Genomic DNA, 23,913 nt, shown 5'->3' with positions numbered 1-23,913 from the left:
CTATGTGAACACTAAAGTACAATTTGACATGGATATCACATACAGTTCAAGAATCTCTCATTGAGGGTGCACGTCCACAGTCCAGATGCTCAGAAGTCTGAGGCAGGAGGATCACTTGAACCCAGGAGTTCAAGTTCAGCTTGGGCAACACAGACTCCATCTCAAAAAACAAAAAAATTGTCTCATTGAATGTTTGCTCTGTGTTAAACACTGCAGGATGTAAGAAAAATAAAGCTGTCATGTCCCTTCTTGAGTTACTCTTATAGGGATTCAAAAAGACAATTAAAACCAGATATTATAATTGTGGTATATATAAGAGAACTATAGTATCTCAGGGTGATATTAATTTTGATCAGAGAACTCGAGAAAAGCAGGTTCACTAGACAGCTCTTGAGAGACAAAGGAGGCAAAAAGTGTAGAAAGGGAAGACAGGGGAGAGAGAGAGCATGCTTTAGAAGTTTGCTCTACCTTCCTAGTTTTGATCTTAAATCTAGTTCTTTCCAGCATCCAAAAATAACTGCCAGTGAATTGGATCTTTTCTTATCCATATCTCTCAGAATAGGGAGAAGTAAGTGTACGTGAAAGAGGGAGACCCAACATGCTTCAATCCTAAAGATGGATTAACATGTCTTTCTTCAGGGTTGGTTGAACTAATATAGTATTTGCACCCAACCTGGAACACTCATTCTTCTAACTATCAAGACTCTCGCAGGGACTAAGTGTAGACTTTTCCAAAAGACTGCTGATGACTAAAGGGAATTTGGGTTCTTCTGGGGAAACACAAGGCGTGATGGCTCCTGGGAAGTCTCCCAACCATGTGTCCCATGGGAGGCTAGTCCAGACTGTGACTGGGTCGGGGTGCTACACATGGTGGTTTGTTCATGCATCCATCCACAGTTGGTGTCAAGTGTCTTTAATCACAGAGTTGTAATCAGGTTTGCTAATGATGACTCCACTAGCAGAATAAAGATTAGAAAGGAAAAGAGCTCTGGGAGAAAAGGAAACCAGTATGTGAAGTCTGAACCAAGGTAGAGGAAATAAAAGGAATGTGCTTCTTACCAGTTATATTGGAGAGAATATACTATGTTCTGTTTTTTTCTCCCTTAAAAATTTCAAAGTATTGCCAAATATTAAATTCAGTTCAACACAAAATTAGATTTTTTGCATAATGGAAATTTAGAATTTGTTTTTATATTCATATAGAATGTCTAATTATTAGCTGCCTAACACTCCTCCTACAGGCAAAATTATAAAATTGCATCCTTTGCTTATTAAGCCATGTTAGCATGAATATTGGCTAAATATTTACATAAAAATTATTCCTATTTTGCTAGTCTTCCTACCTTAAAATGTTATTTGGTAGAACTACTTTATGTATTATAAAATGCTATAGAAATAATGGTTGCAAGATTATTAGTTTCATTTTCATAAAATTGTGTAATATTTAATTCACTTTATTTGAAAGAAAAACATATGAAAAGTAATGTAAAAGAATGCATATCTTCATGTTGATTGTTTTAACATATCCTTTTTGGGCACTGGTAAATCCAAATGGAATATGAATTAACATTAAAAATTTTTTGTATGGTAATTAATTCATAAAGAAATAGTACTATATAAATAGGTGGCATGGCTAGAAAAATTGCTGCTAGATATATACATTAAAAAGTCTTTTTCCCATAAATTTCTTTTTGAAATGAATCTCATCGCATTAATAAAAATATACTTATTCCTTTTATTTTGACTTATGCTGAAACCCTAAATGCTTCTGAATATAGATGGACGTCTTTTGAAATATTCGAGTGAAAATGATCCCCCCTCCCTGATACCCCATATCCCCAATGTAGTATCTTATCTAATAACAGCTGAGGTGTCATGAGCTATAGGAGAATTCACAGAACAATACAGTGCATAAGTCAAGGCAGCAGAAAAAACCAAGAGTAAAGAAAACTATAGCTGCCACACAGCTCAGCTTCCCCATGTAGTGGAGTGCAGGTGTGTGGCACTCCTTGTGGATTATGATTATGCTAAAGTCAGAGTACACTGTTACTGGACAGTTTTGTTTGATGTTCTTGTGTTCACATGTACTGTGCCTTTGAATGCAGTAGAAAAGCCATTCCTCTGAACTGACTTACTAAAAGGTACCTTTTGGGGGGGGGCGCTAATTTAGCCCACATTCACCTGGCTTGTCCATTAGTAGCCACTGTGTTGCAAGTCACCTGCCTCTACAGCCATGTTTCCTTGTTGGAGGCTAAACTGCACACTGCACACCATGGGGAACTTGAGAGCTGACATCCCCCTCCTTCTGTCATCTACTAGAGTTAATGTTTGTTGTCTTTTGCAGCATAATTATATCCTACCTACTGTATAAGTATCATTGAAATATAAGACAGATATCTGTCTGCCCTTGATCTCTCTTGTTCTTGACAGGCACATCCATCTTCTTCACTATGTATTAACAGATGACAGAACTTATTGTGTTCAAGACACTTCTCTGAATGCAAACATGACCTCTGCCAGCTCAGTGCCCATGGGAGTGCCTGGCCCCAGATAATTTTACCTCTTGGAAAGAATTGTCCAGAAAGTGGCTAAGAGGTGTTCCCTTTTCTTCACCTCTCTTCCTTCCTACCCTCCTTTCTTTCTATCATTTTTTTCTTCTTTCTCCTTCTAGCATAATGCTTCTAACCTTTAACCCTTTCACTGAGACTCTTTGTGTTGTTTCTCTTGGGCTCTTAATGACTGTACTTGAATCCTTTCATTCCTTGGAGATACCTCTTGTCATTCCTGATCACACATAGCAGAATGCTAAGCAGTCTGAAGAAACCGAGTTAAAAGGTGCTAGAGGCCTGGAAACTTACTTCTTTTCCTTTGACCAGCATTTTAATAAAAGTACACATAGTGGGTGTTCATGCATCATATCCAGCTAGAAAAAGAGAATTCTGAATGAAAGGTTGTTCTTTATAAACTTAAATAACTGTAAGTGCATATGTCCAATCCTGTTTCTAACACTTGTGTGGGTTAGAAAGTTGGAAGTTTGAAATATGGAATATTTCAAGGATTTGAAAATTTGGAATATAAAGAGTCATCAGTGACGTTTATGCCATGAGTGATTTAATTGAAATATGTTCAATGAGGCCATTCTGACTAGAGTGGGACAGAAGTTGGAGAGAAGAGGCTGTTGTAGTACACACATGAACTGATAATGCCCAGACTGACGGCATCAGCTGTGAGGGAGAAAGGAGCATGGTTAATAGACAGTGTTGGCCACGGAGTGGTTCCAGAGAGAGGAGGGATAACCAAGGAGGAGTTGTTTCCTGCCTTGGGGGTGGATGACAGAACACAAAAAGAATGCTATACTTAAGGGGGACATGTTGAGTTCACTTCTTAAGTGAGTTTGAAATACCTGTAGGACAGGAAAGACATTGACATCTCAGTATCCAATTCCACAATAGAATTTTATCTCCAGAACAAGAAATGTTTCCTGATGTCCATATCAGATCACATCTGATTTTATTTTCAAATTCAGTTTAAGCACTTGATGTCCACCTCAAGACACCACTCTCCTCTGTCTTCCTGTAGGAGTAATACCTACACTGAAGAGTACGGGTCCCAGTAGGAGACTGTGTTAAAAACCCAGTCAATTATGAAGACTCCAAATCCACATGTAAAAAGAGCCCAGAGTGCCAATAGGAAAGGGAAAGGATCTTAAAAAAAAAGAGAGATTAGATTATATACATTTTTGAAATTTATTTTCCTAGCCATCTACTCTTTATATTTATTTGGTGTAGGATGATTTGAATTCAGCTCTCTGATTCAACAGTCCTTAACAGCCTGTCTAAACATAGATTTTGGTTCTTTTAACTTCAAATAGTAGTCCAAATCATGCATTATTCTTCTGCACTACATTTATTTTCTTTATGATCACTTATTTCTACTTCATATATTTGTTTTATAACTAGTGTATACTGTTTATCTCCAGAGTGTAAACTCCCTGAGGCCAAAGACTCTTCATTTTGTACCTTCTGCTAATATATTTTCTTGTAGTCAGCTTTCGTTGATTTTTAAAAAATTAGTCCAGATAAATGATTTTATTTAACTTATGTAATATCTCTTAAAACTTACTTTTAAAGAGGTTGCATGGTATATAGTCAGCTATCACCTATAAGATCAAAGTAAATTATTTAAAATGTTCCCAAACAAAAAATGACATACAACTATAACATAATTTTAGGCTAATTTTGTATTGGATTTGAATAGTGTTACCAAAAGTAAACTTGATAAACTGATTCATCACCAGACCAAGAAAGACTTGATAAACTGATTTTCAATATAAATATTTCTTCATAATATCCTTAATTATTTTTAATGTGTCTATGTCAGACATTATTTCCCATTGTTAGGTTTCAACTACTTACTGTGGTTATAAATGAATTATCAGCACACGTCTTTTATGATAACTTAACCTTCCAACTTTATTAATATTAATATTTTATATTTAGCTTTATTATAGTTTTCTTCTGGTTAGAATTTAATATAGAGAGGTTTTATTCATGTGAATGTTAGCAGCATTTTGAATAAGCTGTGGGAGAATTATAATGTAACACTGCTGGATACAGAATGATTCTCTTAGACACCAAGACTAATAATTTTTAACAATATCTAAAATCATCGCAGGAGAAGCTTGAACCATGCTGGCACCAGGGACAGACAGGCATGAAAGATTAATGTAATCTTGCATATAATGATGCACATTCTTACACAAAAAATCCATCTGCAATGTCATGTCAGTCAGCAGAAATCTTTGATGGGTGGATACAGCTGGGCTGTCTCTTCTGGCAGAGCTCCCCTAGAAAATGCTAAATGTGGTTGTGATGCTTGGTGCCATCTGCAGTGTGCCCGTTTATCCTGTCTTCACTGGCATTTACAATACTGCACAGGGCATCAGTGACTGTGGAGACAGCGATACGGTGTGACAGACTCATTTCCTTGGAGGATCCGGGCTCTGGTGGGCCTGTGTGCCACCCTCCTCCTGGACTGGGTCTCTTATCACTGGTGTTGGCTTGACTTCATATTTTCACATCCAACTCCTCCTTTTTTCAGTCTAGCAGTTCCAGATACACATTCTTCTGGTATGTAAATCTTACACTAACCTTTCAACTAATTTATTCATGTAAGGTTGCCAAAGTGATTTTACATTGACTGTTCAGTGCCAGCTAATATGCTGTATTTTCAAAATACTCCTGCTCGTAAGCTTCTGATTTAAAGGAAATGTGTCTTATTTGGGGAACACTAAACAGACAGGCACCAAGATAAATTCTCTAACTACTCTGTGTTGGAAATCACCAAATGACTTATGTAGTTGGAACAAATATGTGACCCTCTTTTGCATAAAGCTATAAAATACACCAGGCAACTAACATGTAAGCCTCTTTTCTATGATTAAAATATAAATATTCAAGAATAAGTGTTGTTTTATGACCCAACCATATGTTAATCATATTATTTTGCCAAACCAAGTTAAAAAAAGTGCAGAACATTATTTAAAGCTTTTATTTTGTGTGTGTGTGTGTGTGTGTGTGTTGTTTTTTTTTTTAATAGTAATGGAATATAAAGGACATGCTCTGTCCCTGCTTAAGGAATGTGAACTCCAGGGATTTGATGGGTATGTTATATTATTAATTTTAATATATATATCATATAGCTTATGTTATTCCATGCTTTTGTTAGGTTTTAGCTGCATATTTGGGAGCCATAATTTTTAAACATTTCTGATATGTATGTATATATAATATATATTCCATGTCACTATTCTATTTTAATCTATTTTACTCATATCTACATAAAAATTTTTGGTGATATGTCATGGTCATTCCACCTCTCAGGATCTAGCATAGAAAAGCAAAAAGAAATCTCATTTTAAGTTTGAAAAAATCACAGTGTATTGCCCTATGCTTATTTAATGTGCATACATTTGCATATATAATACTTAATTCTATGCTTTTACCATGTGAGTATCTAGAAAAACATTGAAAGATGATATCATACTGGTTATATGTTATTAGTGCTATGGCTCTCTCCTGTAAATTTATTAATAGTTTTAATATCTACCTAGTAATTTATTTTGCTATGACTGGTTGAGGTAAATATTTTGGAAAAACAAAAAAATTATTTCCAGAATGATGTATTTCCAAGTTTCCAATGCATTGTGGGAGTATGCAGGGTTTGTCATTGGTATGTCAACCTTAAAAATATTATAACATTGGAACAAGGCAAACAACACACACGTAATAGCCCTTTTTAAAAATCAGGTAAATTGATTTGTGAAAGTGCTGGGTTGATGAATAAGACTAAAACATATTACTTCAGGGAAGAATTATTTAGTTTTTACAGGAGGGGCTATCTGAGAGTTTAAAAGGGTGGGGTGTGACTAATCTGTGTCACATTGTGATGAGCAGGGGGTGACAAAGGATCCATAAGGTCAGGAAAGGCAGTTGGGACTCCGTTTTTATGAATGTGAAAGACTAATCTTCCTAAAGAAATGTTCATATTTGTAGAGGGAAGAGATGTGCTCAAAATGAAGCATTGGCAGTATTGTTTTCAGAAATGCTTAATATAGTTTGATGAGAAAACAAGTAGCTGATGAAGAAGAAAGTTTGGTAAGTAAAATATGATTTAGCACAAAGACAATAGAGAAGACTAAATCTAGATAGCAATATCACATAAGATCAAGAGTATGGATAGGCAGTTACTTTAGAACTTTGTACTTAAAAGCAAACAGAAGGAGCAATAAGCTACATTTAGGAAATTATCTTAAAAGCTATTTAAGCTAATTATCTTTAAACTGTTTCTTAAAACAGTTTAAAGGAAAGTAATTGGGAGAATCATGCCCACCATCTCCCTCAATATGTTACATAGTCCTGAGCCAGGAATACATGAGGGTAGCTGCATTACAAAAAGAGTCTTTACTTTAAAACTTGAATATGTGAATGATAAGAGTAACAGGTATCATAGATACTAACCCTGGAGTTGCCCACCAGTGATATGGAATATTCTGTCCAATGTGGCATCTATAAATATGTTCTATTGGTATGGCAAGGATTAAGAAGAACTTTGCTGAATCTGAAGAAATTGCTCAAATGTGGTTTAGGAATATTTTTCTCTTTACCTAAACATATTTAATTCTTTATTTCCCATGCAGTTTTGAATTGTGGTGCTAAGAGATACTTAGATCCTTAGTTATTACTTGTATATTCTTCAGCCAAGGGTGTTTGACCTGACCAATAAATGAGTTTGGTGATTTAACTATTTCCAAACCCTATAATATGCAAATACACTTTGGACTTATAATTTTTTTTACTGGAAATCTATGTTCCTAAATGCTTCAAATAATTCATTTGTTTTCATGGGTTTAGTTTTTCCAGTAGGAGCTGGTGATCGGGATAATTACCTTAATAAAATGGTAATTTTTAAGTTCCCATACTTAGAAATATGTAGAGAGGTATATGGGGAGAAGAATAAAAACATAATTTCATTCACTATGTGTGGTGAGCCGTTTCTGCGGACTGTGGTCGCCATTACAAGATGGCGCTGGCTCCGCTGTGGTCTGTAACAAACAACTCCTTATTTGGGAGAGTTGGCGCATGGTTTTTTAACACCCTATGAGAAAGCTCCACGTGGCAGCTTCGCATTGGGGCTTGAGATGCTTTATTAAGGCTGGGAGAGGCATCCGAGGGAGAGAAGAAGAAATATCAAGGACCTGAATAAACGGCTGAAAGAAGATTCCTGTTGTTGCGTCTTCCTTGCGGGCAAGGGGGTCGCGACAAGTGGTGCCGAAACCCGGGAACCAGAACTTTCAGACGTCAGGGGTGGTGCACCGGATAGTCCCAGGTAAGTGGGACCCGCGACCAAAGCGGGGTCAGCTCCTCTACAAAGAAAGAGAGAGCCTCATATTTTATTGCAGCTGCAATGTGTACTTTCACTTTTGTTTTCTGTGTTTCTTTTGTCGTCTGTGTCTTTTGTTTTCTGTGTTTCTTTTGTTGTTGTGTCATGGGTGCCGCATCTTCAAGTCCGCTTCTCCTGGCCCTAGATGGCCTGTTACGTTCCAAGGGCCTGGAAGTGAAGCATCGTACTTTACAGAGATTTTTACAGAAGATAGATATTGCTGCACCGTGGTTTGCATTTTCGGGCAGCCTTACCATACCTAGTTGGGATAAATTAGGCAAAGATCTTGACTCTGCTTCTGAGCAGGGCATATTAGAGGGCGGGGTGATACCCCTTTGGAGAATAGTCCGTAGTTGCCTCACAGAGGACAGATGTCATGACGCACTTACTAAAGGACAGGAAGTTCTAGAACAATTACATGAGGAGAAATCAGAGACGGCAGGAAGTGAGGTATCTCGGGAGGATGGAAGTGTGCGGAGCGTGAAACAGGGGAAGAGGCGATTGTATCCAGATCTCAGTGCGCTGCGCACACCTCCATGTGAAAGTGGGTCAGAGGAAGAGGAGAATGAGGAGGAGGAGCTTGGGAGGCTGTCTCGCCAGCTAGGGAGTTTAGCTGTAGGAGAAGGGAGCAAAGAAATGTGATCCTCCGGATCCACCGCCGTATGGTGGGGGTGTTTCGGGGAGAGCTTTCCATGCTCAAACATGGAAGGCTGTTCACGCTGAGATGGGTCTTGCTTATCCAGTTTTTCAGGACGATAATAGGGGAAGATTCCATGAGCCTTTAGATTTTAAAATTGTGGAGACCCTGGCGGAGTCTGTGCGCACTTATGGGGTGGATGCCGCCTTCACACTAACTCAGGTGGAGAGTCTGTCTAGATACTGTATGACTCCCTCTGATTGGGCTAGCCTTGTTCGGGCTTGTGTTTCCCCAGGTAAATATTTGGACTGGAGAACATTTGTGTTAGAGGGCGCAATAGAACAGGCCGCCCAAAACCATGCGGCGGGACATCATCATTGGGATAAGGACATGCTTTTGGGGCAAGGTAGATTTGCTAATCAACAGACAGGATTCCCTCTTGAGGTATATGATCAAATTAATAACATTTGCATTCGGGCATGGAAGTCACTTCCAAACAGAGGAGAGGTATCTGGTAATTTGACCAAGATTATACAAGGCCCTACAGAACCCTTTTCAGACTTTGTAGCAAGGATGGTGGACGCCGCTGGAAAGATTTTTGGGGATCCTGATAGAGCCATGCCCCTTGTTAAGCAATTGGTCTTTGAGCAATGCACCAAGGAATGTAAAGCAGCAATCGCTCCTTATAAGAACAAAGGCATAGAAGCATGGATGAAGGTGTGTAGAGAGATTGGAGGACCTTTAACTAATGCAGGTCTTGCAGCTGCTGTCCTTCGGATTGCAAAAGGGGGCGGTCCTGCCGCCGGAACGTGCTTCCATTGTGGTCAACCCAGTCATGTCAGACGTGAATGTCCCAAAAAAGACAATTTTACTGGACCTCCTCACGGTGGCCCTTCCAATGGCTTTCGTCTACCGGGGTTGTGTCCAAGATGCAAAAAGGGGAAGCATTGGGCAAAAGAGTGTAGATCAGTGAGGGACATTCATGGACAACCTATTTCAGCTGGGCCAAAAAACGGCCGACGGGGCCCTCGACCCCAGGGCCCACAAATATATGGGGCAGTGGAGAATGTTACACCCGAACCCGAGACATGGCCATCTCTACGCCATCCCATGAAACGCGGAGAGCCACTACAGGTGCCGCGGGATTGGACCTCTGTTCCACCTCCAGACTCGTATTAACACCTAAGATGGGAGTCCAATTGGTGGAAACTGAGTTCAAAGGGCCTTTACCACCTGGCACTGTAGGTTTGCTAATTGGACGTGCATCCTCTATTTTACAAGGTCTTCGTGTTTTCCCCGGAGTCATAAGTCCTGATACTGTAGGGATAGTAAAGGTTATGGTGGAAGCTCCAGGGGGCATTGTGTCCATCTCCCCAGGAGATCGGATTGCTCAATTACTAATTTTGCCTAGTTTGCATAATCACTTCCCTGCTGACTCAAGGTCACGGACAGGGAATGAGATTGGTGCCACCGGAGGGAATTGTGCTTGTTTGTCACTAGATATGAGCAATCGCCCTACTTTGGAATTAAGCATAGAAGGTGAATCTATTGTGGGATTACTTGATACAGGATTATTGGCTGCTAAATTAGAGCAGACAATTCATGAGGCCTATAAAGACCTAGTGAAGTTGTTAGCTCAATATGGACTGCATATTGCACCTGAAAAGGTTCAAACAGGGGATTCTATTAAGTATTTGGGAGCAACAATTGGGTATGGCAAATTACGACCACAAAAAATCACCATACGAACTCAGGATCTCCAAACTCTAAATGATTATCAAAAACTGCTGGGAGATATTAATTGGATACGAGGATATTTACATATTTCTAATGTTATGCTACAGCCTTTGTATGCTACTCTTAGGGGTGATCCAGATCTTACTTCCCCTCGTAGCCTCACTAAAGAGGCTAGAGCGGCCCTTATGACAGTAGAAGAAGCTATACAACATGCTACTTTATGCAGGCTCCAAAGTGATAAACCTTTCCAATTATGTGTGCTTGCCACTATGCGGCAGCCTACTGTTGAGCGTGCTCATCGCACCTTAAAGGAAACTTTACAAAAACAAAAGGGGGGAATAGGAGCTGAATATACTCCTAAAGAACGCCTGTCCTTAGCTCTCTTTACCATTAATTTTTTGAATTTGGATATTCACGGTCGCTCTGTGGCCGATAGACATGTGTCCCCTCAGCCCTCTGTGAGTGGCTATGTTAAGTGGAAAGATGTTCTTACGGGCCAATGGAACGGCCCCGACCCCGTGCTGACATGGGCACGAGGATCTGTATGTGTTTTTCCCCAGGATCGCACGGAACCATTGTGGGTCCCTGAACGCCTGACAAGAAGAGTCTTGACGCCAGCTACTCAGCAACAAGAAATACCACAGCAATCCCGTGATGAGGATCTTCATTCTGCTGAGCGCTCTGGCTCTGGTGCTGGTGCCGATGACATGGATGACACCAATGCAGTGGTGGGCAGCGGCACGGGCTTGGCCAATGCCGATGCCGGTTCATGATTTAATGATTCCAGGAATGCCTCCCGTATCATTGGCGAATATTTGGCTGGAAATTGGTCCAGATAAAGCTATGATCATACAAGCTCTTGCAGCTTTAGAAAATGGCATCTCACCTCAAGTCTGGCTTGCGCAGATTAAACAGTAAATCTTTGACATGGTCGTTGCACCCCAAGTTTTATGAACATTGCACTGGGATCGACATGTCTTTCTTTGTTATTCTCTTAGTGTTGGAAAGCCCTTGCACTCTGCCGGCTTTACTGCCATTGCACGCAGATGGGTTTCCACACTAGTGCTTTTCTATCGCCTTAAGACCCGTGCCTTTCTTTTAGGGTGTTGCCAACTTGTTTGTCGTCGTATTTCTATACAGCCACAGTTCAGCCTCAGCCATCCCCCTTCGTCCACAGAAACAGCACATCAGCATGCGTGACAGCTAGTGCCCACTCTGGTGTGTTCTAGCAAACACTTAGATCCACTGCTAAAACTTGGAGGAACTTCATATTCCATATTGCCTGTTTATGTTGGTCATGAAGAGGAAGTAATATCAACTGCACATACTTGGAGCACTAACAGTTACATTTACAAATGTGAATATACTTAAACCAATCTGTAGATTTTACAACCATGTATTTACTATTTGTTTCAGTGTATTGAGTTTGTTGAATTAGTTTTTTCTTTGGTTCCTTCTACTATTAACTAGACCCACATAATCTAGATTTTATTTGGCTAATGTTTACATTTTATCAGATCGACCATGATATCTGTACTACTTAAGTAGAAATAAATCTTTCAGAAAAATGAAAAACATTGAATCAAAAACCAATACTATCCTCAACATTTCAAAGATGTCAGTTGATAGATCAATTTATAAACTGCTATTTACATTTTTCCTTGTCACCATTTCAAAAGAGAAATAAAATATTAACCCTTCAATTTTACTTTTCTAGACTAAATCATTCCACATGGAGCCATGGCAATAAGGAGTTTACTTACTCTAAAAACAAGAAGATGTTCCATATGGAAAGTAATAATTACTATAGGGTTTATATTTTAGAGTAACTTTTAAGTGTGGTTAAATTAAATTTATATAGAAATTTGAATATTTTTTTCTCTTAGGGTATGCAACCTCTTGTGATGTTTTTGTACTAAGCCTTAATTAAGTCTATCCCTTAGATTGAAGAACTATACCGGAACATAACCTTAATGATCTAGTAGTAGTTGACATAAATAAATATATATCTTCCTGAGTCATTCAATTTTGGTCTGGTTTTATGGGTTTTCAAAGTAATTTTCAAAGTAACAAAAATTCTCCTGAGGCTACTTTCATTGTTTTTTCTATGTAGAAAAGAATATAGTGAATAATAGTGCTGTCTTTAAGGGCAAATTTTCTTGTTTCAAATCCCTGTTCTACCACTTACTAGTGATATGACCATGGAAAAAGTACTTAATCTTTCTATGCTTAGTTTCCTAATCTGTAATTGGAGGCCATAGCATTTCTTGTATACATCTATGGCTCAAGTTAAATGAGGTAACACAAGGCGAGTGCTGAGAACAGTGCCTGATTTTATATAGTGATGATTTACTATTAGTTTCAAAATATTTAACAGTGCATGTTATGACAAAATTTCAAAGATTTTTGTAGCAGAGCATACTATGGAAAGGCCATCTCTGCTAACTCCAGTAATGAGTTAACAGATGCCCAATGGTATAACTGTATGCAAGATTCCAGGAATTGAGTATTGCCATCCTGTGTATGTAGGAGTCAAGTTCTTTAGTGCAAAATTAAATGCTTTTTGGATGATTTTATGTGGTCCTTTTAGATCACACATAAATATCAGCATGTATACTGGTATGGATCATATGGACTATACTAAATTCATAGAATGTTTGGAAATCTAATGGAGATTTTTGAAATCAATGGGAAATATTCAAACCACACTTTGTTTTCTCCATTTATAAAGATGGAGTCAATGGCTAGTGCACAGAATTATGAGGATTTAATAGTAAAGGATAAGCATATCTGACATATAGTTTGTCCCTAGTAGGTAATTATTTTAGTCAGCTTTTTTTGTTGCTGTGAACATAAGTCCCCAAAAGAACAATTTTAGAGGAGGAAAAGTTTCTTGGGTGCTCAAAGTTTCAGAGGTCTCAGTCCAAGATTGACCAACTCTATTTTTCTGGGCCCAAGGTGAAGCAGAATATCACTGTGGAAGAGTGAGGAGGAGGAAAGCAGCTCAGGATATGGCAACAATGACAAGCAGAGTGCTCAGTTCATCAAGGATAAAATATATATCCCAAAGGCATGACTTCCATAAACTACCTCCTCTAGCCACACCCTATCTGCCAGTTAATTCCTATCAGGGGATTAATCTACTGATTTCATTATAACTCACTTTATCTAATTGTTTCACCTTTGAACCTTATTTCATTGTCTGTCACAGGAGCTTTTGGGAAGCATCTCACATCTAAGTCATAACAGATAGTATCCCCTTTCTCTGAATCAGTCACCACATTGTAAAAACCTGGAATTCATTCAGACATAAAACAGTAAGGACAATGCCATGAAGGAAAAAAATAAAGAAAGAAAGAAAAGAAAGAAAAGCTGGATCTTTCTTATAACCACAGTGGACCTGGATTGCCTAGCCCTTGTGGGTGTTGACCTCCATTAGGAGAGGGGACTGGAAGGTGGAAGGAAGTGATGCTTTCAGTATATTTAAGAACCTCTCTCTGATTATACCCCATAGGCTGTTTTGTTTGGCACTTGGTTTTTAAAAATGTAACAAAGGCTTCTTGCTGGTATTTATAAATTAGGATATTTACTAATTTAAATTCTGATTCACTAAATCAGAATCCTTGGTTTCACTAGAAAAATCCTATCTGCTTTTGCTAGGCCTCCCACATGATATGAATGGACTGTAGTAGAAAAGCTGCCACCTCTTCAGAATGATCACGTTTTCCCATTCTTGCTGACCCTTGTAGGCCTTAAGTTGTGACACCTACTTTCCCTAATGAGAAATCTTCCTCCTTTGGGGTAAATTGATGGCATTTTGATAGTGAAGATTATTTTGCATCTTTTAAATAGAAGTACTATGAAAAAAAATCAGATATCAGTTTTGTGTATCTTTATCCCCCCAAATCTACTTACCATAATACTTCAAAAAAAAAAAATTAGCAGTACTATCTACAATCAAAGGGTAGTGACAGTACATTTAGAAGTGCATATATCAGGAATGTAATGAAAACCAGGTCAGGTTTGCAATTAGTATATTCATGTACTAGTGATAATTAGCAGTTCCTTCAATGAAAGCTTCATATTTTACATGATTTTTTTATTGCTGTCATTTCAGAGTTTTATTGAGAATTAGCTGAATTTTATGACATTGGTTGGTGTGAAATGAATTGTAGGTGACAGTATTATTAACAAACAGAATGAGAATTATATGCTTTTGAAAGATGTGAATTAACATGTTCAAAAGTTTTAATGCCTCAATGCACATAAAAATATTTTGTCTGTGGGGACTATCTAGGTTTTCCACTTAGAGTAACTTTACCTTTTCAGTGCTTGTGTCTTCTTAGCCATTGATTATACTACAAATTGAAGGTGAGTATGAGGCTTGCATATGACTATGTAAGATTAGTAAAATATTCAGAAGTCTAGATTTTGTGAGTAATTACCAATTATTTTTAAATTCTTGCTTTTGCTTAATTTCTTTTTTCTAGTGTTGTATGTGTTGGTGGAGATGGATCTGCTAGTGAAGTAGCCCATGCTTTGCTTCTCAGAGCCCAGAAGAGTGCTGGGATAGAAACAGACCAAATCCTAACTCCTGTCAGAGCACAGCTTCCACTCGGCTTAATACCAGCAGGCAAGGGGTGGCCATGTATATGCTAAATTGACTCTCCTCCATCATTCCCTTTCCTACTTCCTAACCTAGTCAATATGACACAAGATAAATGTATAAACCTTGAGTCTGAAAGACCCAAGCTTAACTTCTGGCATCTCCACTAGCAAATGTGAGTCTTTGAACAATGCAATCTCTTTGAGCCTAGTTTTTTTTTTTTTTATCTATAAAGTGGGGATAATTCATAATATTTACTTCATTACAGATTTGTTGTAGTACTAAATAAGATGGCATGTACTATGGGTTAAGAACATAGTTTAAACAATCAATAGATGAAATTAATATTATTCTGCCTTCCATACACAGGTCTAATGGTTACATAGTACTAGATAGGAAGTTTCAAAATGGGGCTCCCATCAGTCAAAATGTTTTTAATTTCATACAAGGTAAAATGTGAAACTGAACTATAATTGAACTATAATCAGAAAACCTTGAATATCCAAAGATTCCTTCCAACTAGAAGGAGGATCCAAGCCCTAGAGGGTGAGCTCCATCAAGGCCAGACTGGTTATCTTTCCATCCACTACCTTATTTCCAATGCCTGGAAGAGAATATAACACAGTGCAGGATAGTTTCTCAAGTGAATGAATATAAAGATGGCTTTCTAGAGCAAATAGCAATTGAATCAGGCCTTAAAGTGGATAGGCTCTCTGGCCTAAAAAGATCACAGTAAGCTATTTATTTTTTTAGCTAAAAAAATAATAACGGCAAAACCCAGAAGTGTTTATAAAATGGAAAACTGGCCATTGGATGGGAGATATTAGTGTCAAAATGGGCCAGACTGAAGCCATAGGGTCTAAATTGTATTTAAGAAGCAGTAGGGGACTGGGGATGTGGCTCAAGTGGTAGCACGCTCGCCTGACATGCGTGCAGCCCGGGTTCGATCCTCAGCACCACATACAAACAAAGATGTTGTGTCTGCCGAAAACTAAAATAAATAAATAAATAAATATTTTTAAAAAATTATTAAAAAAAAAAAAAAAAGAAGCAGTAGGGAACAACGGATTGCTCCAGATCAAGGGAGCAACCTGATGGAGTTTGTTCTAGGAGAATCCATTTTGTAGCAAGACGTGGAATCATTACTGGAAGTGGGCACGAAGAGATGGAAGCCAGGGAGAACTGCTAGAGCCAAACCCTGGTCCAGAAAAGAAAACACTTTCTGCAAGCTTCACCCTAAATTATATTTAAATAAACAACAATGAAGGAAATTGATTTTTTTTCATTCTTAAAACATCATGCCTTGTTTTTAAAAGGAGGAAAAATATTTTCCTTCTGAAAATAATGCACATGGTTAGAAGAAAATTTATTCTATTCGATAGCCATGATTTTTAGAATATTTAATATTGCTGCTAAATTGACCAAGGACCAAAGATAGCCAAATGTCTTTTGAGAGTATAAAATCATAAAAACAATAATGTAAAAATGGAGATTATTAGGATAAATTATGATATAATTGTAAGTTATATGTAGAAAAATCTATAATGGTCCATAAGTGAAAGATAACAAATAACCTCAATTCAAAGGAGGAAAAAGATGAATTATTTGGGGATTTTTTTATGTCTTTTGTTGTTGTTGTTATCATTTTTGTAGTTCTGAATGCAGTTAGTGTAACCCTTCCAACATGTACCTCCATGCAAAATGGATGTATTTAGTAAGTCACTGTTTTTCTAAATTCCTGAGTTCATGAGCTGCCATGCATCAAAACTGGAAAAGGGTGTCCCAAGAAATATGCATTTGGCATAAAGTGGGCACTTAGCTACGCTAGCTATGCTTATGTTTTTAATATGCAGCTATGATTTAATAAAGAAATAGCATTACATTTTTGTAATTTTAAAGCAAATTTCTAATTTCAAAAATAAATTGTATTCAGTGGGTATCTGTGGAAACACCATTGTAATGCTTTTTGTTTAAAAGATGACAGCATGCTGCCAAAATTCTGGTTGTTGGATAGGAGTTCCAGTTTACTAATTCCATCTAATAGGAGGAGAAAGTCATGTGTGGGCTGTATTTAATATGAGGATGCTATGCCTAGTCAGGGCTTTTGATAGAGAATGGAAACAAGAGCTAGGCAGGAAGTTTCCAATCTGAACATGAGGAAACAGTCTGCCTTTGAAGCCATTTGCCTCCTGGAGAGAGACACCCAGAGGGAGAGTGTTTAGTAAATTACTCCACTGAGCCAACAGACTAAGCCGCTGAATTATGGTCAGATTCAAATGGATCAGATGTGGGGAAGCCTGTATTTGAACTGCTGGCCATTAGGAATGGTGTTTGTTGCTATGGGAACTGGTGCTAAGGAACTATACAGAGATTCCGATTAAAACTGGGGAGGGAGGGTAGATAGAGGAAAAAGCCTGAGAGGACATAAAAATAAAAAAGCAATCCAGTTGTTGTAAAACAAGGCTCAATCCACATACTGATGGCTGTGAACCATATATTCCTATAGAGTTTGCATTAAAAAATTCATGCTTTCCAATTAATTTGAGGAGAATAAAATATTGCCGAGGGACTGTTAATTTCTATGATATTTCAGGCAGAGAACCAAAGTGTAGGTGCTGTTTTCATGAGAATTTTAGATATGCTTGACTAGGAAGTCATTACATCACATTTATCTGTTTGGATGTGGGAGACATTAACAGCCTTATGAATATTCATGATGTCTGGTTAATTAAGTTAATTGTTCTGCAGAAGTGCTTGCACTTCCAAGGACATTTTTTTTTCTCTTTTCTTTTCCTTGTCTTTCTTTCTTTTTTTTTTTCCCCCAAACCTCTGTAGTGTCTGCCTCGTAAACATCTATCTTGCTTTACATGAACTGCTACTTCTGTCCTTACACTTTGTATTTGGCACATTTTAGCAGGTCTGGGGAGGGGGAGGGTGGGCAAAGTTGCTGGTAGTGTTAAGAAAAATAACTTTTTAGGCTAATTAAAATGTTTACCTTGAGGTAGAACATTTATAGCTTTTGTGAGAATGTTAAAATTACACCGTTGTTATTTATGTGAGTAGCATGTTCTTTTGGCATGTAGATATCTTTTCAAATAGAGTACAATTTTCTGAAACAAAATGTGATCTTTCAGATTTTTCAAACAAAAATCTAAAAGCCTCTATAATTTTGGAGTTTTACATGTACTTTCTCGTGAACTTTTCTTTTTTCTTCAGAATGTTAAAAAAACACCCCATTCAAAGATCAAGGTATGCACTAATGAGTAGGTGACCTAAATAATGTTCTGGTTTCTGGTCATGCCTAGTATCTGCTAAATTCTACAGAATTAGGAAGAAGTTGCAATGTTGCAAAGTCTAAGAGGACACAAAAATAAAATCCCTCTCTAGCATTCTGAAAGGATTTGTGCTTGGGCAAACTCAGCATTCTTCAAACTTACAGGGAATAAATAGTATTTTATTGAGTCATGATATGTGTCATTCTCTATTGCACATGACAACATTTCACTGTTTTTAAATGGCCTTTCTAGAGGAATGCTTTTATGGTTTACTCCTAATTAACCATGGCAATGGAGGAAATGTATTAAGTGGAGTACTATAATCCATCGATAATCCTAAATATTTCTAATTACATGGCTTCCTCCAAATTCTTTACCATACATCTGATTGGGAAGAAAATATTGATTAGTTTCTTCTTTATTTTTCTTTTTCATTCCAGATGAATTAGCAATTAGATGACCAAAAGGCAAGCTGTAGAAGGTCAAAAGTCATTGGAAAGGCCTAGATTAAAATCCATAGAGTAACAGGTTTCTAACCACTTTGTTCTCAACCTGGAGCATGTATAAGTCACTTGAAGAGTGCAGGCACACATGAACACCCATGCTACATGCCTTGGAGGTGAAACAGGAATTTTCATTTTTAAAAAGCTCCCAGGTAATCTTAATACTGCACATAGACCACACGTTCTATCCATACCTCAAGACACTATGCACACAAATCACCTGAGGATCTTAAAATCTTCAGTCTCCGATTCAGTATGCCTGGAGTGGGGACCAAGGGTGAATATTTTTTTAAAATTAATTTGTTTCCATTAATAACTATCTCAAACTACTTATCTTCATCTACTTTTAAATTGACATAAAATTGTATACGTTTAACAAGTACAACGTGATATTTTGAAATGTGTATACATAGTAGAATGGCTAAATTGAGACAATTAACATATGCATTACCTCACATACTTATTTTGGGAAAACACTTCAACTCTACACCTAGCAATTTTCCAGTATGTAACACATTCTTAACTATAGTCACCATTTTTTACAATAGATCTCTTGCACTTAATCTTCCTAACTTAATTTTTTCCTCATCCGACAAATATGTCTTTGAGCTTCCCTTCCTCCAGGCCTTGGTACTGTGAACTCTGTGCTTCTCTGAGTTCTTTATTTTTTTTTTCTTTATTTCTTTTTGTTTCAAGATCCCACAAATAAGTGAGATCAGGCAGCATTTGTGTCTCTGTGGCTTTTATTTCACTAGAACATCATCTTCCAAGTTTAACTATGTTGTCACAAAATATGCAATTTCCTTCTTTTTTTAAAATTATTTTTTATTAAATTATTTATTCTAATTTGTTATTACATGATGGCAGAATGCAATTCATTTCATATTACACATATAGAGTACAATTTTTCAAGTCACTGGTTGTATACAAAGTATACAACTTAGCATTATGTTCACTTAGCATTATGTTCTCCCACGCCATCCATTTACCTGCAAATGCCATGATTTTATTCTCTTTTAATGCTGAGTAATATTTCATTATATATATATATATATATATATATATATATATATATATATATATATATATATATATATCAATGTTTCCTTATTCATTCATCTACTGAAGGGTATCTGGGTTGGTTTCACAATTTAGCTACTGTGAATTGTGCTGCTTGTAAACATTGAAGTGGCTGTGTCCCTGTAGTATGCTGTTTTTAAGTCCTTTGTGTAAACCAAGGAGTGTAAACCGAGGAGTGAGATAGCTAGGTCAAATGGTGGTTCTATTCCAAGTTTTCCAAGGAATCTCCATACTGCTTTCAAGATTGGCTGCACCATTTGCAGTCCCACCAGCATTGTATGAGTGTGCCTTTCCCCCCACATCCTCACCAATACTTATTATTGTTTGTATTCTTGATAGCTGCCCTTCTAACTAAGGTGAGATAATATCTTAGAGTAGTTTTGATTTTGCATTTCTCTAATTGCTAGAGATGTTGAACATTTTTTTCATATGTTGTTGATTGATTGTATATCCTCTTCTGAGAAGTATCTAGAAGTTTTCTGGCAGAATTTTTTGAGTCTTTTAGGTATAGAATCATATCATTGGCAACTAGTAATAATTTGAGTTCTTCTTCTCCTATCCATATCCCTTTAGTTTCTTTTGTCTGTCTAATTTCTCTGGCTAGAATTTCAAAACTATGTTAAATAGAAGTAGTGAAAGAGGGCATCCATGTCTTGTTCCAATTTTTAGAGGGAATGCTTTCAATTTTTCTCCATTTAGAATGATGCTAGCCTTGGGCTTAACATTGATAACTTACAATGTTGAGATATGTTCCTGATTTCCTAGTTTTTCTAGTGTTTTGAACATGAAGCAGTGCTGTATTTTGTCAAATGTTCTATCTATCTATTGAGATGACATGACTTTTATCTTTTAGTCTATTGTTGTGATGAATTACATTTATTGATTTCTGTATGTTGAACCAACCTTGAATCCCTGGGATGAACCCTACTTGATAGCGGTGCACTATCTTCTTGATATGTTTTTGTATTTGATTTGTTAGAATTTTATTGAGAATTTTTGCATATAAGTTTATTAGAGATATTGGTCCAAAGTTTTCTTTTTTTGATGTGTCTTTGTCTGGTTTTGGAATCAGGGTGTTATTGGCCTCATAGAATGTGTTTGGAAGTGTTCCTTCTTTTTCTATTTCATGAAATACTTTGAGTAGTATTGATGTTAGTTCTTCTCTAAAGGTCTTGTAAAACTCAGTTGTGTATCCATCCAGTCCTGGGCTTTTCTTGGTTGGTAGGCATCTGATGGCATCCTCTATTTCCTTGCTTGAAATTGACCTGTTTAAATTGTGTATATCATCCTGATTTAGTTTGAGCATATCAAATACCTACAGAAACTGGTCCGATGCCTTTGATATATTTTATTGGAGTACAAGTTTTCAAAATAATTTCTAATTATTTTCTGTATTTCTGTAGTGTCATCATGATATTTCCTTTTTTATCACAGATGTTTGTAATTTGAGTTTTCTCTCTCCTTCTCTTTGTTAGCAAGGCTAATGGTTTATCAATTTTGTTTTTTTTCAAAGAACCAACTTTTTGTTTTGTCAATTTTTCAGTTGTTTCTTTTGCTTCAATTTCATTGATTTCAGTTCTGATTTTAATTATTTCCTGTCTTCTACTGCTTTTGATGTTGATTTGTTCTTCTTTTTCTAGGGCTTTGAGATGTAATATTAGGTCATTTATTTGTTGCCTTTTCCTTTTTGAAGGAATGAACTCCATTCAATGAACTTTCCGCTTAGAACTGCCTTCATAGTGTCTCAGAGATTTTGATATGTTGTATCAGTGTTCTCATTTACCTCTAAGAATTTTTTAATCTCTTCCTTGATGTCTTCTGTAACCCATTGTTCATTCAGTTGCATATTATTTTGTCTCCAGGTGTTGGAGTAACTTTTATTTTTTATTTTATCATTGATTTCTAATTTCATTTCATTGTGATCTGATAGAATGCAGGGTAGTATCTCTACTTTTCTTGTATTTACTATGAGTTGTTTGTGGCATAATATATAGAGAAGGATTCATGTGCTGCTGAGAAGAAAGTGTATTTGCTTGTTGATGGGTAATATATTTTATATATGCAGTTAAGTCCAAGTTATTGATTGTATTCTTGAGTTCTATAGTTTCTTTGTTTAGCTTTTGTTTGGAAGATCTATCCAGTGGTGAAAGAAGTGTGTTAAAGTCACCCAGAATCATTGCATTGTGGTCTATTTGACTCTTGAACTTGAGAAGAGTTTGATTGATGAACGTAGATACTCCATTATTTGGGGCATATATATTTATAACTGTTATGTCTTGTTGATGTATGGTTTCCTTAAGCAGTATGAAATGTCTATCCTTATCTCTTTTGATTAACTTTGGCTTGAAGTCTACTTTATTTGATATGAGGATGGAAATGCCTGCTTATTTATACAGACCATGTGAATGGTATATTTTATCCTAACCTTTTACCTTCAGTCTGAGTATGTCTTTTCCTATGAGATGAGTCTCTTGAAAGCAGCATATTGTTTGTTTTTTTTTTAAATCAAATCTACCAATCTATATCTTTGGATTGGTGAGTTTAGGCCATATTCAGGGTTATTATTGGGACATGATTTATATTTCTGTTCATTTTTGTTTATTTTTGGTATTTAACTTTGGTTGACTTTTCCTTTATTGTAGTTCTTCCCTTTTGCATATTTTCATTATTATTTTTCATTTCCTCCTCATGGAATATTTTGCCTAGAATGTTCTGTAGTGCAGGCTTTTTTATAGTAAATTCTTTTAGCTTTTGTTTATCATGGAAGGTTTTAATTTCATCATCAAATCTGAAGCTTAATTTTGCTGGATATAACATTCTTGGTTGGCATCCATTATCTTTTAGAGCTTGGTATATGTTGCTCCAGGATCTCCTGGATTTGAGGGTCTGAGTTAAAAAATTTGCTGAGATCGGAATTCATCTTCCCATATGAGGGAAGACAAGTTCCCTCATATGGGAAAATGAATTTGGATCTCAGCAGATTTTTTTCTCTTGTGGTCTTTAAAATTCTACCCTAATTCTGTTTTTTTTCATTTTTTTCATTTTTTTATTGATTATTTAAAGCATTATATAGCTCATGATATATCATCTTTCATACATTTGACTCAAATTGTGTTTTGAACTCCCATTTTCACCCCAAATACAGATTGCAGAATCACATCTGTTACATATTCACATTTTTACATAATGCCATATTAGTGACTGTTGTATTCTGCTACCTTTCCTATCTCCTACTATCCCCCCTCCCCTCCCCTCCCCTCCCATCTTCCCTCTCTACCTCCCCTGCTGTTGTTCAATTCTCTCCCTTTTTTTCCCTCCCCCTTGCCCCTCATGACCTCTTATAATTTTATGTATCATTGAAGGTCTCCTACCATTTCCATATGCTTTCCCTTCTCTCTCCGTTTCTCTCCCCCCATTCGTCTTTGTTTACTGTAGTCTTTTCCTCATGCTCTTCCTTCCTGTTCTGTTCTTAGTTGCTCTATTTATATCAAAGCAGACATTTGGCATCTGTTTTTTAGGGCTTGGCTAGCTTCACTTAGCATAATCTGCTCTAATGCCATCCATTTCCCTGCAAATTCTATGATTTTGTCATTTCTTAGTGCTGCATAATACTCCATTGTGTATAGATGCCACATTTTTTTACCCATTCATCTATTGAGGGTCATCTAGGTTGGTTCCACAGTCTAGCTATTGTGAATTGTGCCGCTATAATCATTGATGCAGCCGTATCCCTATAGTGCACTCTTTTAAGGTCCTCAGGGAATAGTCCGAGAAGGGCGATAGCTGGGTCAAATGGTGGATCCATTCCCAGCTTTCCCAGGAATCTCCATACTGCTTTCCAAATTGGCCTCACCATTTTGCAGCCCCACCAGCAGTGTACAAGTGTACCCTTTTCCCCACATCCCGCCAACACTTATTGTTGTTTGACTTCATAATGGCTGCCAATCTTACTGGAGTGAGATGGTATCTTAGGGTGGTTTTGATTTGCATTTCTCTGATTGCTAGAGATGGTGAGCATTTTTTCATGTACTTGTTGATTGATTGTATGTCCTCCTCTGAGAAGTGTCTGTTCAGGTCCTTGGCCCATTTGTTGATTGGGTTATTTGTTATCTTATTGTTTAATTTTTTGAGTTC

The 23,913-nt window shown here is 37.0% G+C and overlaps 1 protein-coding gene across 1 annotated transcript in view; it reads left to right on the top strand.

Annotated features, from left to right (window-relative positions):
- Positions 1-23,913, top strand: part of CERKL (CERK like autophagy regulator) — a gene marked incomplete at its 5' end in the record, with an annotated part of 125,128 nt that overhangs the window by 76,411 nt on the left and 24,804 nt on the right. The window contains 2 exons of the mRNA XM_081262467.1: positions 5,599-5,662; positions 14,806-14,948. Of these exons, the coding sequence (XP_081118593.1) occupies positions 5,599-5,662; positions 14,806-14,948 (207 nt within the window). The remainder of the gene's footprint in view (positions 1-5,598; positions 5,663-14,805; positions 14,949-23,913) is intronic.

The sequence above is a fragment of the Spermophilus citellus genome (assembly GCF_964194105.1).
Source record: "Spermophilus citellus genome assembly, chromosome: 11".
In the NCBI taxonomy this organism is placed as follows: domain Eukaryota; kingdom Metazoa; phylum Chordata; class Mammalia; order Rodentia; family Sciuridae; genus Spermophilus; species Spermophilus citellus.
Note: the sequence above shows the minus strand (reverse complement) of the source record. Positions and strands in the feature narration are given on the sequence as shown.